General features: G+C 52.4%; 1 protein-coding gene across 1 annotated transcript; it reads left to right on the top strand.

Moving 5' to 3' along the window:
• Window positions 1–3,047: 3,047 nt before the first annotated feature.
• Window positions 3,048–24,137, top strand: MICALL1 (MICAL like 1). Its single transcript, XM_054387117.1, has 16 exons — window positions 3,048–3,193; window positions 9,371–9,419; window positions 11,280–11,421; window positions 12,525–12,628; window positions 13,339–13,475; window positions 15,717–16,297; window positions 16,800–16,863; window positions 17,906–18,291; window positions 18,631–19,109; window positions 19,587–19,721; window positions 20,030–20,156; window positions 20,497–20,587; window positions 20,970–21,043; window positions 21,531–21,645; window positions 21,978–22,024; window positions 22,298–24,137. Exons 1-16 carry the CDS (start codon window positions 3,048–3,050, stop codon window positions 22,417–22,419), a joined length of 2,799 nt encoding a protein of 932 aa, XP_054243092.1. The 3' UTR covers window positions 22,420–24,137.
• The last annotated feature ends 888 nt before the right edge of the window (window positions 24,138–25,025 follow it).

Genomic DNA, 25,025 nt, shown 5'->3' with positions numbered 1-25,025 from the left:
GGTTCATACCAAGAGAATCTGCTCCTGTTTAGTTCTAGAGCTGACACTTTTGCTTGTCTCTATTTACCAACAGCAACATGATGAGCACAGCTGTCAACAGCAACTCTCCTCTTGCTTTCTTGTTTATCTAAAGCCTCAATCTTTCCCAGAACATGTGCTAAGATGTGATACGCAACAGGAGAACCTCTGGCAGCATCTCCATGATCCGTACTAGTTCTAACTTTCTTGTTTATCTAAAGCTTGAATCTTTCCCAGAACATGTGCTAAGATGTGATATGCAACAGGAGAACCTCTGGCAGCATCTCCATGATCAGTACTAGTTCACAGCAAAGGAATCCAGTGTGTTACTGGGATTTTGCCTGTGATTGGCATGTTGGAATCACAGACTTTTAATGCATGTGTGCATCTTAAACACTCCAGCATTTACAGGCTGTTCTCAGGCATGTGAATGTGCTGCTGCTTGTGTTGGTGTTTGTCAGAGTGGCTTTCAGAGCATGCACAGGAATTGTCCACTGGTCTGCCTGGCTCCACGCCTTAACTGAGGGACTGCTGAAGGTTAACTGAGCAGCACTGGCACTTGGTGGAACAAAGCCAGGAGGAGCTTGCAGCTCTCACGGGGTGGAAAGATGGGCTTAGTGAGGCACTGTGCCTGGCACTGCTTGAAGCTAGAGGAATGCAGAGTGTTCAGCAGCATCAACAGAGCTCTGCTGCTGCTGGAAGATGTTAGGCAGGGAGGGGGGGGTGGGTTGGTTACAGCTCAAGCCTTGCCTGCCACAGCAGGGTGTGGTTAATAGAAGTGCCCTCAGGCAGTTCAGGTAAAAATGGTTCTATCAGAGGGAATCACAGCAGATGGTTATCTGTTCTGTATCTCTGACTTGGAGCTGTGAAAGGAGTGAGTGTGACTATGGACCCTGGAAAAGACAGTTAAGAAACTGTCCCTGATTCTGCTCTCCCTTAGGATACATCCGGAAGATGCTGTCAGGCAGGGCTGGGGGATCCTGAGCAGCCAGCTCAAGTCATTACAAAACCAAGATAATTCATTTCCTTTATCTCTGCACAGTAGCTTTTCCAGTGATTTACACCACAGCTTATCTCAGGCACTGAGTAGGGAGGTTGTGCAAGCCATTCAGAGAGAATTTATTTTTCACTTGTTACAGTTCTGGGATTGTGGAGCGAGAGAATGAACAGAAAGAGGGTGCTAAGCAGGAGATCTGTAGCAATTGCCTCTCCTACCCTCTTTGCCTAACTAGAAATGACAAAAATGTTTAGCAAAATAAATGAACATTTAATAGTGTGCTTTCTCCCCCCCACCCTTGTCAGACCATCACACTAAGCATGCAAGCCAAATATCTTGATAATCCATCTCCTCTGTGTCGTGGGTTCCTGAGATTGTATCGCACCCTTCCTCTACTTCTTCCAGGGCTTCCTGTGAAGTGCTGCCTGCAACTGCAAATGTCCTTATCTTCAAAGCCCTCCCTGGCTCCATGCCTACCCCACAAGCCATGTACATCCCGCACATACTCCATTGCCTGATGTTGCTACGCCTTCTGCTGCTGCAGTGTATGCCTCTAAGGACTGCTGAGAACTGCTGCTGCCTAGAGCATCCTGCATCAAAGCCTAAACAGGATCCAGAAATGAAGTTGCCTGATAGTTTGTTTTTTTTTTCTTTAGCTGAAGTTAAGCTTGAGCTCAATCACAACTTTTTTCAGTTCCTGCTTGCAGTCCTCCTCTTCCTTAAGGGGTTGAGTGGGAAAAATGGGGCTTTTCTCTGAGTTGGGGAGAGCTCTACTTTCCTGGCAGCAGCAAAGCTTGGGGACTTTCTACGGTACTGCTCTGTCCCTTTTTCTCCTGTGTTTCATAAAGCTGTAAAACGGTTTGGATTGGAAAGGGACCTTTAAAGGCCATCTAGCCCAACCCTCCTGCAGTGAGCAGAGATGCCTTTGCTGTCCCTGTCTTTGGCTAGATCAGGTGGCTCAGAGCCCTATCTAACCTGGCCTTGAATGTTTCCAGGGATGGGGTTTCTACCACCGCTGGGCAAGCTGTGCTACTGTTTTACCAGCCTCACTGTTAAAAAAAAATCCTTCTATCTAGTCTAAATCCCCCTGCTTTTAGCTTAAAACTGTTAGCCCTTGTACTGCAACAATAGACCCTGCAATATCTTTCTTAAAGGCCCCCTTTAAGTACTGAAAGGCTGTAATAAGGTCTCCTTAGAGCCTTCTCCAGACTAAACAAGCCTGACTTTCTCAGCCTTTCTTCTCAGGAGAAGTGTTTCAGTCCTCTGATCATTTTCATACCCATCCTCTGGTGGACTCACTCCAACAGGTCCATATCTTTCCTGTGCTGAGGACTCCAGAGCTTGACATGACTCCAGGTGGGGTCTCAACAGAGTGGAATAAAGAGGCAGAATCACCTCTCTCAGTTTGCTGGCCACACTACCGTTGATGCAGCCTAGTGTATGATTGCCCTTCTGGGCTGTGAGTGCACGCTGCCAGCCCATGTTCAGCTTCCTGTCCACCGGTACTCCCAAGTCCTTCTCTGTAAGACTGCTTTCAATCCCTTCAGCCTGGGTAGCTCCCACCTTGCACTTGGCCTTGTTGAACCTCATGAGGTTCACACGGGCCCAAACCCAAACTTGTCCAGGTCTCTTTGGATGGCATCCCATCCCACAGGCGCCTCAACTACACTGCTCAGCTCGGTATCACCTGCAGTCCTGCCGAGGGTGCCCATGTCAGTGGTGAAGCTGCTGCCCCCCAGTTTCCTACCTGCCCTGGCCGGCTGTTCGAGATCTGGCTTTGCCACTCGTTTGCCAGCCCACCCCTCTCTCTGTGGGGAGAGCCTGCCGTGCTCCAACCTGGCCTGGGGAGCGGGCAAGTCCCGGCGGGACACGGTGCGAGTCCCGGGGGCCGGCCGGAGGCCTCGGGCTGCCCCGGTACCGGCCTCTCCGTGCCCACCTCCCTGTGCCCGCCCCGCCGGCGAAGCCGCGCCCCTGCGAGCCGCGGCCCGCCCCTGGGCTGGCGGCGGCGGCGGTGGTTGGAGTGGCCGTGTCGATGTCGGGCCCACGGGGCGCTCTGCAAGCCTGGTGCCGCCGGCAGTGCGAGGGGTACCGCGGCGTGGAGATCCGCGACCTCAGCGCCTCCTTCCGTGATGGCCTGGCCTTCTGCGCTATCCTCCACCGGCACCGGCCCGACCTCCTGTGAGTGGCAGCGGTGGCGGCGGTGCAGGCCGCGCGGCACTGGCCTCGCCCGCCGCCCCGGACCGGGCGCTCCGGGGACTGGCTCCGGGCCGCGGTCGCAGGGGGCAGGAGGAGGAGCGTTGGGACCAGAGGTTTGGGGTGCGAAGAGGTCTCCGTTTCTGGAGGGGCTGGGCCGTCCGTGCCGCTTTGCGGCTCTCCCGGCGACTGCCGGGGCAGGCAAGGGGCTCGCGGGGAAGCGCCGTAGGAAGCGGCTCCGGGCTGTCCGGCATGGAGGGACAGCAGCTTCCTTTGAGTGGACGAGGGGGAGGTGGGACCAGAGAGCACAGCAGTGGCGCTGTCGCCTCCTGAAGGGATTGGGTACCGGGATGAAGGATGCCATGTTTCAGTGAGTGACCTTCTGACCCGGGCTCAAAGACCCTTCAAGGTCAGGATTAGCAGGAGTCCGGTGGTTTAAAGCTGAGGAGAGCATAGAGGTGGGATAGGTCTGGCCTCAAACTAGCCTACTGGTACTGCCATACACCCAACCGCGAGGAGTCCTTGTTAGGGAGGAGGGTTGGCTCTGGCAGCCGGCCGGTGGGGGTGTTTCACCCCTATGAGAGGTGGACATCCTCTCTTCCCCAGGACCAGAGGCCTGCCTTGGCGCAGGGTCGTTCCTGGCTCTGAAACACGCAGAGCCCTGCAGATCACTTCTTGCAGTTGCTTTCAGCTTGTTTGCTGTGGATGCCACAGCAGAAGCAGGAGGTAGCAGATACCAGCTGGGATATTGAGCCTTGATAGCCTTCCCTGGCAACCTCCCTTTCACAAGGTGGCTTAGAGGGGGAATGTGTGTTTCAAGCAGCAGACAGTGAGTTTGGGATTGCTTGGGGGCACAGAGTCAGGCTGGAGAAACTGGCTGAGCCACTGGAAGGAATCCGCCCCAACTTGCTGCCATAACTGCATGCCCCACGCTGCTGGGAATCTGCCTTCCTTCTGCTCTGATCTTTGGTAGCTGTCGCAGTGCAGGTAGACGTTGCCCCACCTTGCCATGCCTCCGGCATGTGTCTGCTCCTCGCCGGTCACATTCTGCTCTGGGACTGGTGGCTCTTCCTCTCAGGTTGCCTGAATTGACCAAATTCACTTTTCTGAGCTGGCCTTGGGACTGCCTTTTGTCATGAGAGCAGCCTCTAGCAGACAGAGGGTTTCCTCTCAGGAGGAAAGGCTGAGACACTTGGGGTTGTTTAGCCTGCAGAAAGGAAGACTGAGAGGGCATCTTATCAGTGCTTGTAAATACCTAAAGGGTGAGTGTCAAGAAGATGGGGCCAGTCTCTTTTCAGTGGTGCCCAATGATAGGATAAGGGGCAACAGGCACAAACTGGAACACAGGAAGTTCCCTCTGAACATGAGGAAAACAGTATTTGAGGGTAACAGAGCACTGAAACAGGTTGCCCAGAGAGGTTGTGGAGTCTCCTTCTCTGGAGGTATTCAAGACCCACCTGTTTGTGTTTTTGGGCAGCCTGCTCTAGATGATCCTGCTTTGGCAGGGAGGTTGAATTGGGTGATCTCCAGAGGTTCTTTCCAACCCCTTCTATTCTCTGGTTCTGGGACAGTGACTCTGCTGTGGAGCTGCAGTACCCATAAGAGAAGAAAACAGGCCCGTATTCATACAAGCAGAAGCTGAACAGGTAGACTAGGAACGCAGCTGTTGCCTGCCGTGTTTAAGGTGGCTGCCACAAAACCCTCAGCATCATGTTTAGGAACCACCAAGAGCCGAGATGAATGGTGGCTTTGTGTTTGGGTCTTGAGGGAGCTGCGTGATCTTGTGTCCCAGTAGCTCCCAGGTGGCATGGCTTGCTGTGACCAGCTAGGACAGAACTTCTGAAAACCCTCCCAGTCACAAAGCTGCTGGAGGGGAAGAAGCAAAATTAAGGACAGGAACACTTGCAATTGCCATGTTTGTGAAATGTTTTAATTGTCTTTTTTGGCTAAGTGGCACAGTAACTGGGGACTTGAAAAGCAGAGGTTCAGCAAAAATTTACCATAAACACCACTAAAACTACCTGATGCTTTCCCATTAACAATATTCACCATCCCATTAAGCAGCAGCCACTGCTTTTAAGTTGTCAGTGGGCTTAGATCTGCTCCTGGCAGATGTCCTAACTAAATGCTTCACAGGTCCTCTGCATGAGCTATATTGTTGAGACAAAGCCCAGGGCCTTACAAGGACATGGCATGTTGTAGAAAGATTTTCAGAGGGTGGTCAGAAGAGTAGCATAATTTCATCTGATTCCAGCTTCTTCAGCCTATCCTGATTTGGAAGTGGGAAGATCGGATCAGAGGCAGTAAATCTCCTGGTGACTGAGGAAAAGTGGTTTGTGCGCTTTTCTTCTAAAGTGCTTTCAGTCAGCCTGGTAATGGGACCTGGCAGGGATCTGCACGTAGGTTTCTGATCTTGAGTGGTCTTTCTTTGTGCGAGGCTCCTCTGGCCTCCATGAGGCTGCCATGCTGCTCCCCAAAGGCTGAAGTCATAGAAGTAAGTGAGGCTGAGGACAGTTTTCCACTTGACCCCTGTTTTGAACATTCACCTTGGAATAAGACAGGTGGCATCGGAGGGATGTTCTCCTGGAACTCCTGCAGAGCCCTTGAAAATGCTAGAGGGTTTTCTAATGTTTTTTTTTGGGAAGAAGTAGACTGGAAGTGCTCAGTGTCTGCTGAATCTGACTAAATGTGTCTTGAGCTGACCACCAAGAACGAAGAGCGTATCTGCAGGACCTGTGTGCTGAACCATGAAGGTGAAAGTCTTGACTCTAGCTCCACTACTGTACTCACCTCACTTGGTTTCACTGCCTCTCCCTTTCAACTGGGGAAGTAGGAAATCTGGATTTAACCTCTGACTGTACTGCTGGCTCTGTGATCTGGCGAGACGTTTAATCTCTTCTTTTCCCTTGTCAATTAAGCTGGAAGCATCCAGCCCAACATGGCAGTGGACTGTGGGGATTAGTGAGTTTGTTTGCTCAGTGCTATAGAAATCTGAAGCATAGAGTTAGTATTTACAAGGCATTTTCTGCAGCTTAGTGAAGCAAAGAGCATCTTTCAGCATCCCCAGCTGTGCAGCCTCCCTGGGGCTCAGGGGAGGTTCTTGGCAGTTAAGGGTGAGAAGAGTAAGAGAGCATAGCACATGCCTTTCAAGTGCTGAGAGAGATGGAGGCTTGAGGAGAACAGGAGATGAGAGCTGAGAGCTGTGTGTTAGAAACACAGCTTTGTGTCCCTAGAGCTGTGGGTTCAGTTACAGGCAAGCATCACAAATCTCATTTGTTCTGCCCATGTACTGCCTGCGTTTCTCTGACAAGACCTGGAAAGCCAAAGGGCTTATTATGCAGCACTGCCGTTGAAGTGCTCATGATTTATATTTGAGGAATCCAGGAATTTGCTCTGGGTTTAGCTGTACCACACACCCTTCCCCCTTCCCTGGGTCTGCTGTGCTCCTTGGCAGCTGCCCTAAACCCTGGGGTGTGTAATGGCTCTGCGTGTATCTAATTAGGTAAGTGCCTGGGATGTTAGTTGCATGGAAATACTACTTCAGGATATGCTACAATGCTGGGGTTTGCTGAGTCAAGACAGTTGTTCAACTGGGATAGCCAGAGTTTTGCCTGTTCTTACATCTGGGACTGGAATGTCACCAGGAGAGGAGCCTGAGCAGGGCTGGATGAAAGGCTGCTGAGATCAGGGTGATGAAATAATGTGACATGCAGCCACATGTCACAGAGCTGTGAGATAGCAAGCTCTGGCCTTTCTGCAGAGAAGGCAGTTTATAGAGAGGAAAAGGCTGCATCTGGGGTGACTTTTCCCCATGCCTGCTCCTTTCAGGTTGGTAGAGGGAACGTGCTTGTAGCCACAGGGATGCAGGAATTCCATATGACAGAGCAGCATGTGGGAGTTACCATATTAGGAGTGATGGAGGTCCCTACAGTCCTTCTTGGCTTATTGAGAGGGAGAAATGGAAAATGCAGCAGAGAGGATCTGAATAAACTGTGATCCCTGGGGCATTGTACTGATGGGCTTCAATATCATGGGTAAAAGTTGAGAGTCTGCAATCCTACATTAATGGGAAAAAATTCCCTTGCTGCTTCGTAGCTCCTCTGTTACCTCTTGAACTTCACAACCTCTCTGCTAGCATCCACTTTCCCAGGTAGATTTACCTTGGTTTACTAAAACAGCTTTGATTCACCAGGGCAGAGCGGAATGGACATGATGTTTTTTCTGTCAAAAAATACTCTCCTAGCCCAGGCCACCAAGGAGTCTTCAAGCTTCCAGCTGCACCACTCCCATATCCTGAAAGTAAGGGCATTCAAAATGAAGGTCATGAATGTTTAGAGGGCAGTTGATACATCAAACTTTGCTGTCATCGCTTCTCCCGTGTTCCCAAACTGGTATTTTCTTCAAAAGGGAGAAAAAAAAAACAACCAAGAAACCCAAGGCAGCACACAGCAAGGTTAAAGGAGTTCTCCAGGCAAAAAAAGAGACTTAAGGAAAAAATATCTCCCAGTGGAAACTAGTCATAAATCCAAATCCACCACTAGTTTTCATGTCAAGGTGAAAGCTGTGGAGGAAGCCTTTTCTCACCAGCATGCGGAGAGGGAAAAGTTGCAGTTATTTTGTACAAGCTGAGTTCTGTGCAAGTATTTGCATGAGCTTTCAGGAAGGTGCTTAACACAGAGCTGAACACACAGCCAGCCCTTCTTTTGCATGTCTGCTGCATTTGGCCTGGCAGCAGCAAGTGGCTCCAGTTTCATTTATCTGGGAGGAAACAGCACCAGCAGCCCCTTGCTTTTGAACGGAGGAAATGTGGTTTTATAGTGGTGCAGGCAGCTGGGAAAAAATCTTCCTGAGCTCACCACAGGCTTCCTCTGCAGCACAGGGAAAGGCGTGCAAGGGGCTTCGGGAAGGGGCTGGTTGAGTCGATGTTACAGGAAAAGGCAATAAAATCCAAAGGGGGATGGAGGAAGGGAGGCTCCTGCAGCCCCTCTCCACGGGTGCACGGCAGAGCATTCTCTGTCTCGCCCCATTCCTGAGCAGCACCTTTGGTGAGGGGCACATGCTGCCCCCTCTAACCTGAACTGTCCTTTTGGCTTGGTGTCCCAAGCTTTGTCACCCCACTGGGCTGGCTTTGCCTGTCCCTAAACTTCTCTGGGCTGTGTCCTCCTTGGCGAATCCAGCTCACAGGCACAGCAAGCTGCCACATGAGGGCTTTTTTGGTGACAAAGCTGAGATCCTTGGCAGGAAGGGGCTGCAGTCATTTAGCATGATGCTGTTTTCACACATTGTACCCACACACAGATGCAAACAGCAGAACTAAATCCTTCCTCTATTTCTACCTCTCCATTGAAAACCTGCAGACTGCTTTAACCCTCTACCCTCTGCTCCCCTGACAAAAGCCAGCTCATCAATCCCTATGGCCAGGCTGATTCAATCCCCTGAAGGGATCCAGGGGAAAAAGTGAAATGCCACAAGGAGCATGAATTGGGAACTCCTAGGGTTCCTCTCTGTGCCCTCATCTTCTTGCATTCAGCAGGCTGCCTCACTGTAAAGACTGTGGCAGAAGACAGGCTGCTGGGTACTGCAATTGTTGGGGGGCAAGTGAGGAGAGAAATGCAGGTTAAGACTTTCTGTGTCACCCCAAATCCTGGGTGACCTTGAATCCCTTAAGCTGGTACAGGGAGGTTTGTCTAAGATCTCTCACAGAAGGGAGAGATCAAGCACAGACAGCTCTTTCCCTTGAGGTGGGGGATCTGCTTCCCTGTCCTCCTTCTGCTGTGGTGCTGGTGGCCTTGGAGGGGCAAGTTTAGGGTGATGGGCATCCTTCAGTGCAGCTATGTCTGTTGTTCGGAATGTGGCCCTGGTATTTCTGCAGCCTTCAATCACAAGGACAGAAATGGATAACAGGAGACAACAACAACATTTTCATTTCCTGATCACCACCCATCTGGGACTAATTTTTTTTCTTTTAATTGCAATTTCCCTTTGGTTTCTTTGTGCCTTTACAACCTGAAATCTGCTTTGCCAAGGTGTTGTTTTTTTTTTTTTTGAAGTAGGGTCTTACATGTTGAGTTGTTAGAAGGCTGACTGTCCTGAGAACCTATGGTGGCATTGGGCACTTTTCCTCTGCACCTCATGTAGCTTTTTTGTGCTTTCTCATTTCAGAGACTTTGATTCCCTCTCCAAGGATGATGTCTATGAGAATAACCGCTTGGTAAGTCCCAGTTGTGCAGTGCACAGAAGGAAGAGGGGATGTGAGAATGACTTGATGGAGGTTATGCAGTGTGGGAGGACTTTGTGACAGTGGTGAGGGTGTAAGAAGAATCTGTGTAAGTAACTTGCAAGAGCTTCTCTGGAAGCATAAGGGAAACATCAGCTTCCAGCCTGCAGTGAAGATGGCTAAGGTGGTTTATCCTCCTAGCTGCCAGTCCTCAGGTGAAGATTAAAATGGTGCAGCATCTTTGGCGTCAGCTGTTACAGGCTTGCAGGCAATGGAAGCAGGAAGCTAATTTTACTCCAGGCATGGGCAGAGAGGAAGGTGGTGGTGGACCTAGGCTGGTCTGCAGTGTTCCCCTTCTGCTTTGAACAGCTGAAGCCAACAGCTGAAGCCAACAGCTGAAGCAGGCAATGGGGAATGGGGAGATGCCCAACCTCAGAAGCTAGGAGTAGGACAGAGCAGCAATAGCCTTGGGATTTTTTTGCTGAAGACCTTATTGCTGCAAGCTCCATCTGATAGTTTGTGGAGAGAGATGGAGATACGGAGATCTTCCCAAGATGAGTTTTGCTAGTTGTTTGGGTTTTCAGGATTCAGGCATTCCAGCTGGATTCTAGCTGGATCCTGGCCTTCCTAGACCAGTTGGCTGCTTTTAGCCATTAGCAGCTATCTTTCCCATTCCCAAGCAATGGGTTTCTTGCCTTATTAGTGACCCCTAAGCTGGGGTTTCCTCTTGCTCACTGCTGCTTGCAGCCTTGTGTTAAACAAGGCTCAGTTCAGAGAACCAGCTTAAAGTCAGGCTGAGCAGAGCTGGGTGTCCACAGGGGACATTTTACATGCCCAGTTCCTGCAGGCAGTTCACTTGTTTCTCAAGTCCTTTAAACCTCACATCCTGCACAGCATCTTCTGCCCCAGACACCAGGCACCTTCAGTCTTTACCCACACCCTGCACCATTCAGTGCCCACACCACTCTCCTCCCCTCCTGACTTGCTTTCTCTTCAGGCCCTGCTGTAGCCTCTCATCCCCCTGCTTTGGAGATGAGTGTGGGTATGCTGCCCTTGGCACAGCAGTGGGGTGGCCGGTGGATCACCAGTAATGCACATACACCATGAAGTGGGAAACTCTCAAACAGCTACTTTCCTCCTTCACCCCTTCCTTTCAAGTAACTGTGTATGAAATTGTAGGATCTGTGTGCTTCTTACCATAATGTCCTTGTCATTTCTGCTTGCTGAGACACGTAAATACACTGAAGTGGCTTGTGCCTGGCAGGCTGTTGAGCTGAGCTGGCTGTGTAAACAGGGGCTGGGGGAAGATGTGACACTCCAGAGCATGAACAGATGCGCAGAGTCAGTGTTTGTGTGGGTTGAGTGTTTGGAGTGGCTGGGGGCACTGCTCAGGAGAGCTGCTGTTTGGCTGCATTGCAGGAAGTGTCTGCCAGCCTTGGGCCCTTCACAGTGCCAGCCAAGGCTCTGCTGGGCTCTTGTGTGAGGGGTGCTGGTGGTGTGACAATTTCACAGGTTGAAAATACACTGAATCTTTTTTTCAAATGAAAACTGAGACTTCTTGATAGTCCTTCCTGTCCCTGTGCAGCATCTGAATGCCTGGACCCCTCAGGTGCGAGAGCTAGAGGGGCACAGGCAGCTGAAATGACTCAGAGGAGAGGACAGCTATAGCAGCTCCTTCCCTTACTTCTGATGCTACCTTTCCAGACAAGCTACATGTCTGGGAGCCTCTGTCTGCCTGAGATGCCATAGGCTTGCTTTAACATTCTCCAGAGTCCTTCCAACTTGGATTTCTCTGTTCTTTTTCAGAAAGCATCAGCTTTCTCTCCTTAATGCCTGTCTCTGCTGTTTGTGCAGGCCTTTGAGCTGGCAGAGCGGGAGCTGGGCATCCCAGCCCTGCTGGATCCCAATGACATGGTCTCCATGAAGGTCCCTGACTGCCTCAGCATCATGACTTACGTGTCTCAGTATTACAACCATTTCAACAGCCCCAGCCAAGGTGAGTGTTCTCCCACCCCTCTGGCTTCCAGTTTGCCCCTACTTGAGTACAAGGAGACCAGGAAGACCCAGGGTTACCTTGTGTTTCCTTCTGCCTGTGGCAAATGGGAGCCATGTGTGTTCATAAGGAAGGGGAAGGAGGAGACAGTACCTGCCTCTGCTGGGTCTTGTTGGTGCTGGTGAGGAGAGCCTGGAACAGGGAGTAGAGCAGGGAGGGATTTCACAAGAAGTGGGGAGTGATTTAACAGCTCAGGCTGCGGGAAGAGGAACGCCTTGTGTCTCCTCCCTCCATGCTGCATTCCTGCCACTTGGGCTGGGCCACCACCTCTGGTGCTCATCAGACCCCTTTGTGATCTGCCTTAACCCACTAAAAGAGGAGAAAGCTAGACGAGCATCCTGCCTAGCACGCCTGGTTTCCATCACATTGGTAAGTGTGAAGGGACTGGAGGACAGAGGGAGAGGAGCCTGGGTGAAGTGTCTCACATCAGCAGTACAACCTGAGCCCAGTGCTGCTCTGAGACAGCTCTTCTAGGGCATCCCTGCTGGGTGGAGTCAAGGGCTCCAGGTGCATGGCTCCGCTCTCTAGCCACAGCATCTTGCACATGCATATACTTCTCCAGGGGCACTGGCCTGCTAGCCAAGGACTCCTGCTGGGGAGGGGTGTGTGAGTGCCAGATGGGCAAGGGATACTTCAAAGACCTGCTGACAGCCTGGAAGCCTGGGGGCCCAGTGGGTCACAACAATACATAGCAGCTACCTAGGGTGCTCTGGGCTTTAGGCATTGCTTAAGGAGTTGATTACAAGGAAGCCAAACAGCTCTTGATGAGTAAATCAAATCACAGTGAGAGGCTGCTTATCCCTGGGCCAGAGAAGGGGATCTGCAGCAGGGTCAGGCTCTCTGGCAGCCTCACAGCTGACCCATTATTAGATTGTGTTTGTCTCTTCCACCTAAAATAGGCACTGAAGTGTCAGGAACGGCAACTCCCGTCCTATGTCACAAGGCTAGATGATTTTTTTTTTCTTTCTTCCCCTCCCCTTCCCCCACACGGGTGGTGTGAGTCACTGCTCCTCAGTGCCTGATCCTCCTTTGCCTTCTGCCTCCAGCCAGAGGCCCTCCGCCTATGAAGCACCCAACTGCTGCCTCCTCGCCCCCTCTGCTGTCCCACAAGAGGCCCGTGGCTGTCAGCGAGAGTTCCCCCCCACCACAGGTACATCATTTCCTCATTCAAAGACAGCCTGAGGCAGGGCTGTTTCCTGCACTGCAGATGACAAGATAGGAAATTGCCCACCACAGTGGGATGGATCTTTGCAGGGGGCTACCTGTGGTTTTGTGGGTGGGAGGGGCATTAGGGATTTGGTACCTTGGGGGATCCAGCTGAGAGAGTGATTTCTCTCTAGGAATCTGGACTGAAATTTGGCCATGGCAGGCAAGAGGTTGGTGCTGGGTGGTTCCCTGAGCCACCCAGGCCACAAGCCACTGTCCTTACTACAGGAGGATAACCCTGTTGATGAGGAAGGAGCAGGAATGTGGGATAAGAACAGGGAAGATGCCTCTTTCTTTCTTGGCCCTTTAGTTCAGATTTTAGCTGATGTCCAGGATGACACATTGTCCAAAGAGGATTTCCTCTTGCAGGTTTCTGCTGCCTGGGGTGTAGATTAGTTCCTTCCTTGACCCTTAAGCCCTAGAGAGAGGCAAGGCATGTTTTGGAGTGGCCCCTTCTAATTTGGGAAGAGGCAGCCTGTCTGTGCCTGGACTCAGGGGCAGCTGTTCTGTGCATTCTCAGCCCCTGAGGTCGGCCCCTGAGCCGTGCCACAGGCGTTCAGCAATGGGACGGCGGAGCAGCTGCTCTTGGAGAAGCTGTGGGCTGGGGAGACGCTCAGGGCCCCCATCCTGAGCTGCCTGTGCATTGTGTGTCAGGAGGATGCCCCCTTGGAGCCGCTGGAGCAGCCCCAGCGCCCCACGCTCAGCAGTACCTGCGCAGCCTGCCAGCAGCATGTCCACCTGGTCCAGCGCCACCTGGCTGAGGGCAAGCTCTACCACCGCCACTGCTTTAGGTATGTTGTGGCCAGGCCTGGCAGGGTGGCCACTCTCCTTGGCAAACTGGAGCTTTGTGGCCAGTTGCCCCCCATCTTTGTGTGTCCCTATCCATGGGCAACACGGAGCATCAACCAACAGTGTCCAAAATGGTCCCAAAGAGAGTCCGTTTGCCTGCCAGCCCCCTGTCCAGGAGACCAGACTAGGTCCTTGTGCCTATCCTGTGCTGCTTGCCTCCTCTGCTCTCTTGTGCTTTGCCACTTCCCTGACTTGGGATCCCAGCCCCTTATGCTTTTCCTACTTCCATAAACTAGGATTCTCTGCCTCTCTACCACCTGCCAACCTAGAACACCCTCCACCACCTTCCAATGAGGTCTGAGCTAAGGCATCATGCTACAGACCTCCTTCCACCTACACTCCACATCCTCAACCGGATATACAGGCTCCCAAGCTGCCTGGGGTGATGCTGAGCTCTCAGGGGAGCATGTGGGGAGCTGCAGACTGTTACCAAACTGAGGAATGAGGGATTAGATGTCAGCAGCTCTGTGGTTTACTCCCTGGGTGCAGGTCCTTACCTGCACACCTGTGAAGTCATTGCTTTTCCTGAACTGTTGATGAAGGGGTGAGATCTCTCCTGTGGGCCACAGGACAAGAGCTGGCATCTGAGAACAGAAATACTGAGCCACTCAGAAGATCCCAGAGGCCTCATTCACTTCTGTAAACAGTTTTAGCCTTAGCCTGCCTGGGATGTGTCATAGCAACAGTGTTGCAGGAGGAGAGCTGAGCTGGGGCCCATGCAGCTTCCCATCAGCAGCTGGGGCAAAAGCAGGAGCTTTGGGGTTGCAGGTGCAGCATTGCTCATGGGCCTGCTATAGGAGAGGTGCCATGTCTGCCTTGGCACAGCTCATGGCCCTTCAAACTCAGCAATCAGATTCCTGTAAATTCATCCCACGTGTTTTGCCTTCTTATGGTTTTGGTTTTTTTCCCCTTGCTGCTTTATGAGCAGTGTTTCATTGGGAACATCTCGTGGCAGCATTTTATATGGGCTCATGGGGATAAAACCAAAACAAACCTCTTTCTCCCCTTGTCCCAGCTTGCCACCTCTTCCATTTCATCATGCCCCTTCTCTCTACAGCCCCTGTGTCCTCACACTCTTGCTGTACATTTCAAAGGAAATCCTGTCCCAGTCAACTGGACACGAAGAGCAAAATTCTTCCCCAAAGTTATCAGTTTGCCGTGTAGGACAGCCAGCTGCTGTGAGTGCCAGGTGTTTGGACAAGAAGGAACAAGCTTGGTTTTCATGGGAGTGCTTGATCAGCCCCTTGCTCTTGGCTCTGTTTCACGCATGCTATTCACCTCCCTTCCCAGGTGGGAAAGGGCTGACTCGGTTGCCACTGCTGTGTATTACACCTGCACCTGGAGGGCTTTTGTTAGGAAATTCAAAGGCTCAGTGGGGAAAGAGTGGATGATCCAAGGAGACGTGGCAGACAGTGAAGGACAGGGAAGCTATTAGCCTAGTTTCAGCAGGCAAGGCAGAGTGTAAGAATGGTCCTACTGCATCATTCCCTTGTCCTTCCAGCCAAATGCCATGACCCTGGTGGGGTCTGTGGTCAGCACCAGCAGGGATGAGTGTGAAACCAAGCCAGGCTTCTATGCTGCTTCTTTCATTTAATATTCAGACTTTGGGGGGTTTTATTTCTGCCCGTCCCTCTCTAATGCATCTGATGGTTCTTTAACCTGCCTGAACCCCCCCTGCTTGGCCCCCACAAGGAAGGCTGTGACTTCTCTGTGCCAATTCTGAACCAGCTGCTCCATGATTCCAGCTTATACTTCTTGTTTCATACCTGTGAATCCCTCTCCCACCTTCCAGGGCCTCGTGTGATCTTGTAGCTCTCTCTCCTGTCCCCTACCAGCCACATCTTTTGCAGGAAAACTGTGGGTTTCTACTTTACCAGGCCTGGAAGTCGTGCCATATCCCAATGCCAAGTGTTGTCCTTTCACATCTATTCAATCCCTTGAAGGTGGAACTCAAATGTGCACACTATTTGAGTTGTAAACTCCCTATGGGTTCATGCAGTGGCATGATGATGTTTCAGTCTTCCTCTCCTTTCCTGAATGACTTTTCCAAGACCACATTAGGATTTAGTAGCAGAGGTGGGAACTAACTCCACAGCCCTGCAAGGACCTCCCAGGTGCACTGCCTTCCCTGAGGGGCAGGATGGCATCCCCCATCTCACAGGGTGTTCTCTTCTCATTGGCAGATGTAAGGAGTGCTCCAGCACGCTGCTCCCTGGGTCATACAAGCCCGGGTCAGAGGCAGGGACTTTTGTCTGCACACAGCATCGTGGTAAATTGGCCATGAGTGGGAACGTGGAGAGGAGGCCCAGCCCAGACCAACTGTCACCAGAGCTAAGAACTGAAACTGAAGCTGGCAGTCGGGGTGAAGACACCCTCCCCACAGGAGCAGAGCCAGGGAAGGACAGCAATGAGTCCCTGGAAGGCATGGCAGAGCCCCACGTTCCTGCAGAGGGGCTGGCTGGCCCAGTGGAGAAGGACGGCAAACCCAGCAAGGCAGAGACAGCAGTGCCCCCTCCTCATGCAGGCAGCATGGCACCCATCTCCCAAACTCCTCCCCGACCTCCTCTTCCCAGCAAGCCCACCGTGCTCATCCAGGACAAAGCCAGCTCCCTGGAGGGACAGCTCAGAGACACACGGCCCACTCCTGCCCCAAGGAGGGCCACCGATGCATCAGCCCTGTCCCCCCCGACCTCCCAGCCCATCCCCCGGCCCAGATCCACTCTCCAGGGCGAGGGCAGCGAGTGTGGGCCTGGCATGGTGAACGGTAAGAGCACCATTGGGTGGTGGCAGGGCTTGCTCTTCACCTCCCCAGCAGCTGAGATGGTCAGCTGCAGGTTGGATAAGTTTTGTTCCTTCTCTGCAGCCTGACATCCTCTGCCTCCAAGTAAATCTCAGGCTCAGACACTGAGCCTTCGACTGCCAACTATCCCCATTGCGGGGAGAGCAGCACTAGGTTCCACACCTGCCTGCTCCCATACATTTCTCCAGAGCTCTCCAGGGGATGCTGCCAGCCTTGAGGGAAGGTAGCAGTGCTGGAGCAGTTTGCCCATGTGGGGACAGAGAGGCACAACAGTGCTCTGAATGCAGCTTCCAAGATGGGGTGGGAATAAAAAGATGAGGGGGGTTGGGACTGACTGCACTGGCTGTGGGAGAAATGCCGTGAGGTCTTCAGAGAGTGGGAATATGCAAGAGATGCCTTGTGTTTATTTAACCTCTTTATCCATGTCCTTTTGGTGTTGTGACAGTCTGACCCTGTGTCTTTCTAGGTAGGGTACCTGAACCCAGCCCCCCTGTCCCAAAACCCCGAGGGAGACCCTGCTCCTCTGATCGGTACGTCCTACGGGCTGCGGGGATGGCTCAGCTGGGGTCTCCTCTTCCACTTCCATCAGCCCCTGCTCTCAGGATGTAGGCTATGACCAGGTCCCTTCCCATACCTAATGGGTGCCAGCCCAGTACAATCAGGCTGACAGTGTTTGTCCACCTCTCAGGGTCTTCATTTCCTAGTGTTTGTACAGAGTTTGGGAACTTCAGAAAGGTGTTTCTGTGGCACACGCAGACTGCCTTCCGTAGTGGCCCCGCTTGTGGGTGCTGAGGGGGGGACACTTGTCTGCATTCTGGAGGGCTTGGCCTGGGAAAGATCCAGTGCAAGGACATTATGAGTGCCTAGCAACAACCTTTATGCTTCCTGGGTTCTTGCCCAGGAGCCTGCTGGGGTTGGTTGATTCTTGCCTGCTCTTGGGCAGAGGTTGCACAAGCACCCTGCGTTCGCAGTGGCCAAGGAGCAGGCAGCTGCAGTGAGTGCTGGCTGATTGCCTGACCAGCAGTGATTCTCTGAGCAGCGTGTGGGCTTGCTGTGGGATGTGCCCCCAGAGCAGCAGCAGTGCTTCCAGCTGCAGGAATTAGCAGAGGAGTCCATCCCTAGGATGCTTGGATAGCAGGTGATAAGCAGACCTCTGAAGTGTAAGGAGTGTGACTACCCAGTGCAGTGCAGGTGTCTGATCTTGACTTCCCCTCCACAAGCAGCCTGGGGGCAGAGCTGGGTCTAGTCAGGGTGTCAGGGAGAGAACAGCTCTGCCCATAAAGCTCAGCCTTCAACGCTGCCTGACAGATGGAGGCTGTAACTTTCAGCTGGGCCCATAAAGCAAGGCAGGCCTGGTGCATTTCCCTCAGGCCCATAGGTTTGCCTGCAGAGAATGAGGCACTGTGTGTCTGGGAAAGACTAGGCCACACTTGGATGAGAAAGCAGATTCTGCATGAGAGACTCCCTGCTCCGTTTGTCCTTTCCTCTGAGGGCTAAGTCCCTCTCCTGTGCCTTGCTGTCCCAGCTTGTCTCTTTTGCCTGCTGCCTCAAACTCTCATTCTGTTCTCCTAGTGCTGGAACGATTGTGAGAACCAAGGACCCACCATGGATGGCCTTAGTGCAAACAGAGCCCAAGAAGAAGCCAGCTCCTCCTCCTCCCCCAGGAAGCAGCCAGGAGACTCCAAGTAGGACTACAGAGGAAGAGGATAGAGAGGAGGTGGAGAAAGTCAGGAGTGAGGAGAACAGGTCTGATGCCACAGAGGCCAAATCATACAATCCATTTGAGGAGGATGAAGAGGAGGAAGAGGAGAGTGCTGCTGCCCAAAAGAGCACACCTGAGCAGGAACAGAGTGAGACTGCTGCCAAGCCTCTTCACCCCTGGTATGGCATCACTCCCACTAGCAGCCCAAAGGCAAAGAAGAGGCCAGCTCCACGAGCCCCCAACGCTTCCCCTCTAGGTGAGCTTCCCCACACCCCATTACATCTCCTCCACAACCCCTGTGCAGCCCCTTGGGGACTCCCCCTTCCCTGTTTCCTCTATATCACTCTGGCAGACCAGTCCTTAATGCAGTGATGGTTGTGTTGGGACTGTTGCTAGCCATGTTCTTTCTACCCACTGGAGTACAGTGTTTGCAGACAAGACCTCTGCACTGGAGAGTTCCTTCTGTCTTCTCTGAAGACAGACAGACCAACATGATTGCCTTTGCCCTCACCCCTGTCTCCAGTATATACCACACTCCCTTTCTCTCCTGGCTGCCCCACCCTGTTCCTTCCTGAGCTCTCCCTTTCCTTTGCAGCCCACCACCCCATCTCCAGGCTGTCACACTCTGAGCCATCATCCTCCACCCCATCTCCAGCCCTCAGTCTTGAGAGCATCAACTCTGAGAGTTCAGCCAAGCTTCTGGGTGACACTGACGAGGCCTCAGTGCCCAAAAGCTCTTCTGAGCCTACTGTCCATACACCGACGGCCACCAAGACCTCTGTCACTGACATGCTGCTGGCCAGCGTCTCCTCCAGCGAGAGCCCTGCTGCCCCAGCCAGCCTCTCCACCAACTCCTCCTTCTCCTCCTCCAGCGAGCTGGCCAGCTTCAGTGGGGAGGTGCAGCCTAGTGCCCAACACACTGGCAGGAGCGTCTCCACCAGCAGCTTAAAGACTAGCCCCAGCCGGCTGTCCCTCAAGCCTCCTGCTGGGGCTAGCCCTACACCAATCCTCTTGGCTTCAGATGGTGGTGCTGGAAGCCCTAAGACACCCTCCTCACCCAAGCCACAGCTGAAGGTGAGATTGTGACCTTCCTCCCATGCAGATCAGGGGGATTTTCTTCCCCATCCATCACTATGTGACAGTGGGGATTGTGAGTTCCTTAGGACAAGGCCCTAAAGCTTGCCCCTCAGATGGATTTGTTGTGTGACCTCCTGAAAACAAATCTCAGGCATATGCTCATTACATGGTGGATGTGCTTGTACTCTACCTGCCCCATGTACCAGAGAAAAGGCAAGATGTGGTCAGAACAAATGGGAAAGGAACTGTGAAGGAAAATATTTCAGCATGCTTGCTGGAAGCAGGGGAGCTGATGCCAGACAGAAGCATGGCTGTTCTTAGCTTTGTGACTGTGCTGCTAGTGGAGATCAGTGCTGTATTCCTCCTTTGGGAGGGTGTGGGGCTGCCCTGTCTGCTCAGTCCCAGATGTTGGGATGCCATATCCCTTCCCTTTTCCAGATCCTCTTTCACCTCTTTTTGTCCCTCCCTCTCCAGTCTTCCTGCAAAGAGAACCCTTTCAACCGGAAGCCATCACCTGCTGCCTCCCCCTCTGCAAAGAAACCTCCCAAGGGCTCCAAGCCAGTGCGTCCTCCTGCACCAGGTCATGGCTTCCCCCTGATCAAGCGCAAGGTAAGAGGGCCCCTAGGAGCAGTAGCCAAAACCCAGCTCTGTACTATCCCCCAGGACCATAGCTGTCTACATGCACCCCACTGATGCATGTGTGGGTAGGGATTGCAAAGGTGGCTGTGGAGGCTAGACCCCGTTGGTGGTAGCACCATGGCCTCCCTTTGCTCCAGAGCAGGGTAAGGATTTCACATCCATGCTTAAGTGGAGTGTTCTGTTGTCCTCCTACCTTTGTTAATGTTGACCAGCCTTAGAGTTACCCCTGACAACTGGAGGTTGATGGTAATAGAATTCTCTGCCTTTTGGTTTGGCAGGTGCAGACAGATCAGTACATACCTGAGGAAGACATCTATGGGGAGATGGATGCTATTGAGCACCAGCTGGACCAGCTGGAGCACCGTGGGGTAGCCTTGGAGGAAAAGCTTCGCAGTGCTGAGAATGGTACTTGGAGTGGGCTGTCTGTGGGTGTGGGGCAGGACAGACTCTAGGCTTGTCCTCTGTCCAGCCAAGGAGATAGCAGTGGTGAATTCCTGCCTGCTGATGCTGGGGCTGGAAAACCACAAGGGACTGTGCTGGGTTTCAAGAATGGGCACAGCTATACCCTGGACATGGAGATGTCCCTAGAGTGGAAATGGGTGGGAGAAGAGATAAGGTCTTTCTGGGGCTCAGGAACAGGCTGAGGTCAGATTTGATTTAGGCCAGTGCTCCTCTCCTGGTTTGGCAGAGGATGGTGAGATCCTGCAGAGTTGGGGATGGCTTTGAATTGTACTTTGCTTGGCAGACAGCCCTGAGGACAGCCTTCTGGTGGACTGGTTCAAACTGATCCATGAGAAGCACATGCTGGTGCGCCACGAATCGGAGCTCATCTACATGTAAGCATGTGAGGGTGTGTGGGGAGGCACTGACGTGCTTGCAGAGAGCCCTGTCTTAGCCTTCATGAAATTGTGCTTCCAGATGAGAGCCTGGCATGGCTTGCTTGCCTGGAGAAGGCAGGGAAAGAGGGCAAGCAGACTAAAGTATCCAAACCCCCTCAGGACTGACCCACTGATAGCCACCAGAGCCCCTGCATCAGGAAGGCCTTGAGCAGCCAGGGCTGGTCCCTGCTGATACTTGGCTCCCTGGCCCTTTGGCTATAAGATGCTGAGAAGATCAGCATCACAGTGGTTCTTTTCAAGCTCACCCTGTACCTTGGAATCATGTTCTGCCTCTCTAGAGCCTTTCAGTGGTTCCTGACAGTGCCTCCTTCCCTTGCAGCTTCAAGCAACAGAACCTGGAGCAGCGCCAGTCGGACGTGGAGTATGAACTGCGGTGCCTCCTCAACAAGCCAGGTGAAGCAGCACTCTGGGTGCAGCTACTCCTATTTTCTGTCTGGGCTTCATCCCTTCTCTGTCTTGGTGGGTCTTAGGCAAAGACAGAGATATCTTTAGAAATGCCAGTGCAATCAGCTGGCTTTAGAACTGCTGCCACATCTCACTGCATGCCCCCAGCTTTATGCAGGGATGTATGTCTTTTGTCTCCATGGGAGGCCACCTGCAGGGCCCTCCCTCCACAGCACTGCTCGCCTAGCTGGCCCTGCAGCATGGCAAGATGGCTGGGGATCATGCTAGGAAATCTGAGAATCATAGAATTGTTTCAGTTGGAAAAGATTTCCAAGATCATTGAGTCCAACCATCAACCTAAGACCACCATGGCCATTAAACCATGCCCCAAACTGCCACGTCCACATGTTTCTTGAACACATTCTTTGCCTGAAAAGCTCCAAGTTTGAGCTCCTTCAGCTATTCAATTGCCTGTCCTTCTGTGGTATTTGGGTAGAGAAAGATTGGACTGATGAGGACCGAGGGAGGGAGAAGGTGCTGATGCAGGAGCTGGTGACCATCATTGAGCAGAGGAACGCCATTGTGAACTGCCTGGACGAGGACCGGCAGAGGTGAGCGATGAGTAGGGTGGGCTGTGGGAGGGTGGAAAAGTGCAGCCCATCTGACTCAGCACCACACAAACAGCTCATGGGGGTGTCCCAGGATGCCCCTGTTTCTGACGTCTTTCACAGGCTTCCCAGTTCTTTTCTATTTGAATGCCTTATGTGGGAGACAGGGCAGTACTTGCAGCGTGTGGTATTCATCCTCCTGGTAGCAAGTGCTCACAAGACAGTGATGGATCTGCCCCACTGTGGCTTTGAAGTGGGAGGTTCTCTAGCTGTAAACAATACAGTAGCTGTTTTCAGGGCTGAATTGCTGACCTACTTCCCACTCTTTGTTTCAGAGAAGAGGAGGAGGATAAAATGTTGGAAGCCATGATTAAAAAGAAAGGTAAGAAACAGCTGGAAAGATTTTTGGAGTGATGTTTTCACTGCTGACCCCAGTGAGGGGCAGCACAGGCTGTGTGCAGAAGGAGAAGTTGTCTCTGTTCTGCATAGGCTCTGGAGCTTTTCCGGTAGGGCCATTAAAGTTTGGGGCATGGTTGTGCTGCACACCCCTGTTACCACAGGAAAAAATGTGCATACAGTAGAGGACTTTGCCCCTGTTGTTGCATGTGTACAACCATCAGTATTCTGCAGTAACATCCCCTGTTTGCAACCCCAGAGTTTCACAAGGAGACGGAGACCGAGAGCAAGAAGAAAGGCAAATTCAAGCCCATGAAGGTGCTTAAGCTGCTAGGCAACAAGCATGACTCCAAGAGCAAGTCACCCAAGGAGAAAAGCTAGAGCAGGGGAACACCAGCAGAGGGAGGAATGTGCTCCCTGACTGCCCTGTCCTCCCTGCAGCTGGCTGGGACACCTGCCAGGAAAGGGGGCTCCCCTCACCTCTCACCCCACACCCTCCCCAGGCACTGGAGCTGCCACCCCGGGGAGATGCCAGCCCTCTGCCCAGACTGGGGAAGTCCAACCAAAGCATTCCCCTTCCTGAGGATGCAGGGGAGCCTGTCCATTCCCTCCAAGAAGCCTTGCTGATGAGGTGGGGAGAAGATGGATTTGCTCTTTGGATACATCACCCAACTGCGTGTTCTTAACTGAGAAGCAAGCCAAGGAGTTTGGTGGTTGTGGGAAAACTTGCACTAACTGCCCCCATCCCTTCTGCTTTTAACTGTGACAGTTCCACGTGCCTCCAACCTCTGCCAGGAGGGGACTGGGCCTGCCTGGCCCTCCTTGCCCACCTGTTCTTGTCCCCTTCCTGTCCCACTTCTAACTTCAGGAGAAAACTCTGGTATTAGAACCAGGATTCTTTGAGTTTTACTCGCCTAAACTAAAATGTTAGGAAAACACTCTCATGTCACCAGGTTCTAGAGCCAAAGCCAAAAACGTAACTGGTGCCCTATTTATTTTGAGCTGTCCCTCGAGCGCCAAGGCTGGGCAGGCTCTGTTACAGGGCTGAGGGGACCCAAGGGGACAGTGTACAGCTGCTAGGCTGTAGCTCACATGCCCTACTCAGGACATCTCTTCCCCCACTGCTGCTAAACACCGCTGACTATGCTGCCTTCCAGGGGAGGGAAGAACATTTCCTTTTCCAGGCAAGGGCAGAAAAGCTCAAGACTGACTCAGTGCCAGCAAGGGGCACACCAAGCTTGTGCCCCTGCCCACCAGTGCCACTGCTGAGCAGCTGGGGAGAGAGGCACAGTCACAACTGATCTTTACTCAGCTTCATCTGTGTATACTTTAAAAGTGTGCAGGAGTTGGCTGGTTATTTTTTACACCTCCTTTACGAGATGAATTCAAACCCACTCTGAACACTTTTTAAGCCCCTTATTTTATTTGTCGTGTGTGTGCGTGTGTGTACAATGGAGGAGGGAAAGGGGGAGTGCTGTTCTTCCAACCATCCCTTCTTCCTTCCATTTTTGTTTCCTGCCTTCTCCTCCAAGGTGAGGAGTTATTTATTGAATTTTTGAATCAGTTTGAATTAGAGTTTCATGGGTGTCTGGTTGGTCAGCTGTTCATCATGCCTTCTCATTAGCAAACCAGTCATAAGCAGCCCCAAGCAAACTGCTGCAGTCCCTTCTAAGAACCCAACAGGCTTTAGCCAAAACACTCTTGGAGCAGTGCCTTGCAAGGTGGCTGGTGTAGCATTCTGGAAAGGGATCTTCACTTCCCAAAAGCTGAGGGCCTCAAATTCTTCCTCAATCCCAGAGTGGCCTCTACGGCTGGGAGTTGACAAGCTCAGCCCTGCACTGGCAATGCTGTCTCACTCTTGCCATACCACCGCAGGCTGATAAGGAGCAGTAGTGGGGAGAGGAGATCCCAAAGCACAACTCTTCTCCAAGGAGAAGCAAATCCTCTTCAGAGCCAGCTGTCATGTCACTGTTGCCAAAGGCCATCAGGCTTGCTGCAGCCTGCCACCCCTTGGCCCTGCGCCTGGTCAGAGCTCTGATTTGTAAGTTACACTGAACTAACTCTGTGACTTCCATTCACCTGAACAGAAATAAAAGAAACATTGGATTTAAAAACCCATTACAGCCTAGGCTTCCAGTTCCTTCGTCCTGGGGACAGGGCATGCTGCCTGGCTTTGGGGAGTAGCTGGCACAAGTATTGCTAAGAAGCACATGCTGGGATGTTAGGGAAATTATGCTGGGATTTACACAGGAAGAACAAGGCATCACACTTCAACCTGCTGGAGGACAGAGGTGGAGGTATGTGTGAGGTGATCAAACAGCCATTTCCAGGCTCTGTGGGAAGCTGATGGATGCTCTGCATGCTTTCAGGAACCAAAATGCCGCAGCAAGCCTGCAGCACAGAGCAGCATGCACTGGGCTGACATCCCCTCTCTTCAGCACAGCTCTGCTCCTCAGTGTGTGCCCAGGTCAGCTGGCAGCAAGAAGTTTGTTGATGGACAATGACACTGACTGCAGCAGTGCCAGAAGCTCCTGTTTGCAGAAGGCCATGTGGCTGCATCTTCCTCCCTGCAATCTGCCAGCTCTGCCACTGCCAGAGTCTTGGGGACAGGAAGAGGTCATAGATATGCAATACAACACATTAGCATCGTGCTGTTACAAGAAAGCTCCACCTCTGGGTGGATGGAAGGGAGCGAGGGTTTTATGGGTGGATTGCTGTCCTCTGAGGCATTGCATAGGCTAAAGGAGGCTCTGCTTTGTCATGTTTTAGTAGCCACCACTGTCTGCTTTCATCTCTAAAACAGCTGAGCAAAATGGGATCCAGGGTGTGGGTAGCATCTTGTGACAGCTTTATTCTGTCACCAGTTATGTACAAGTTGCTCCTGCCTTCTGGCTTTAGGCTACAGGTGGTGCTGGCCCCTCTTTGGGTACAGGCACAGACATGCCCTTAAGACTCTGATGGCAAGAGTCTAAGAACAGGTGGGAACA

This window comes from Indicator indicator, chromosome 14 (assembly GCF_027791375.1).
Source record: "Indicator indicator isolate 239-I01 chromosome 14, UM_Iind_1.1, whole genome shotgun sequence".
Classification (NCBI taxonomy): domain Eukaryota; kingdom Metazoa; phylum Chordata; class Aves; order Piciformes; family Indicatoridae; genus Indicator; species Indicator indicator.
Note: the sequence above shows the minus strand (reverse complement) of the source record. Positions and strands in the feature narration are given on the sequence as shown.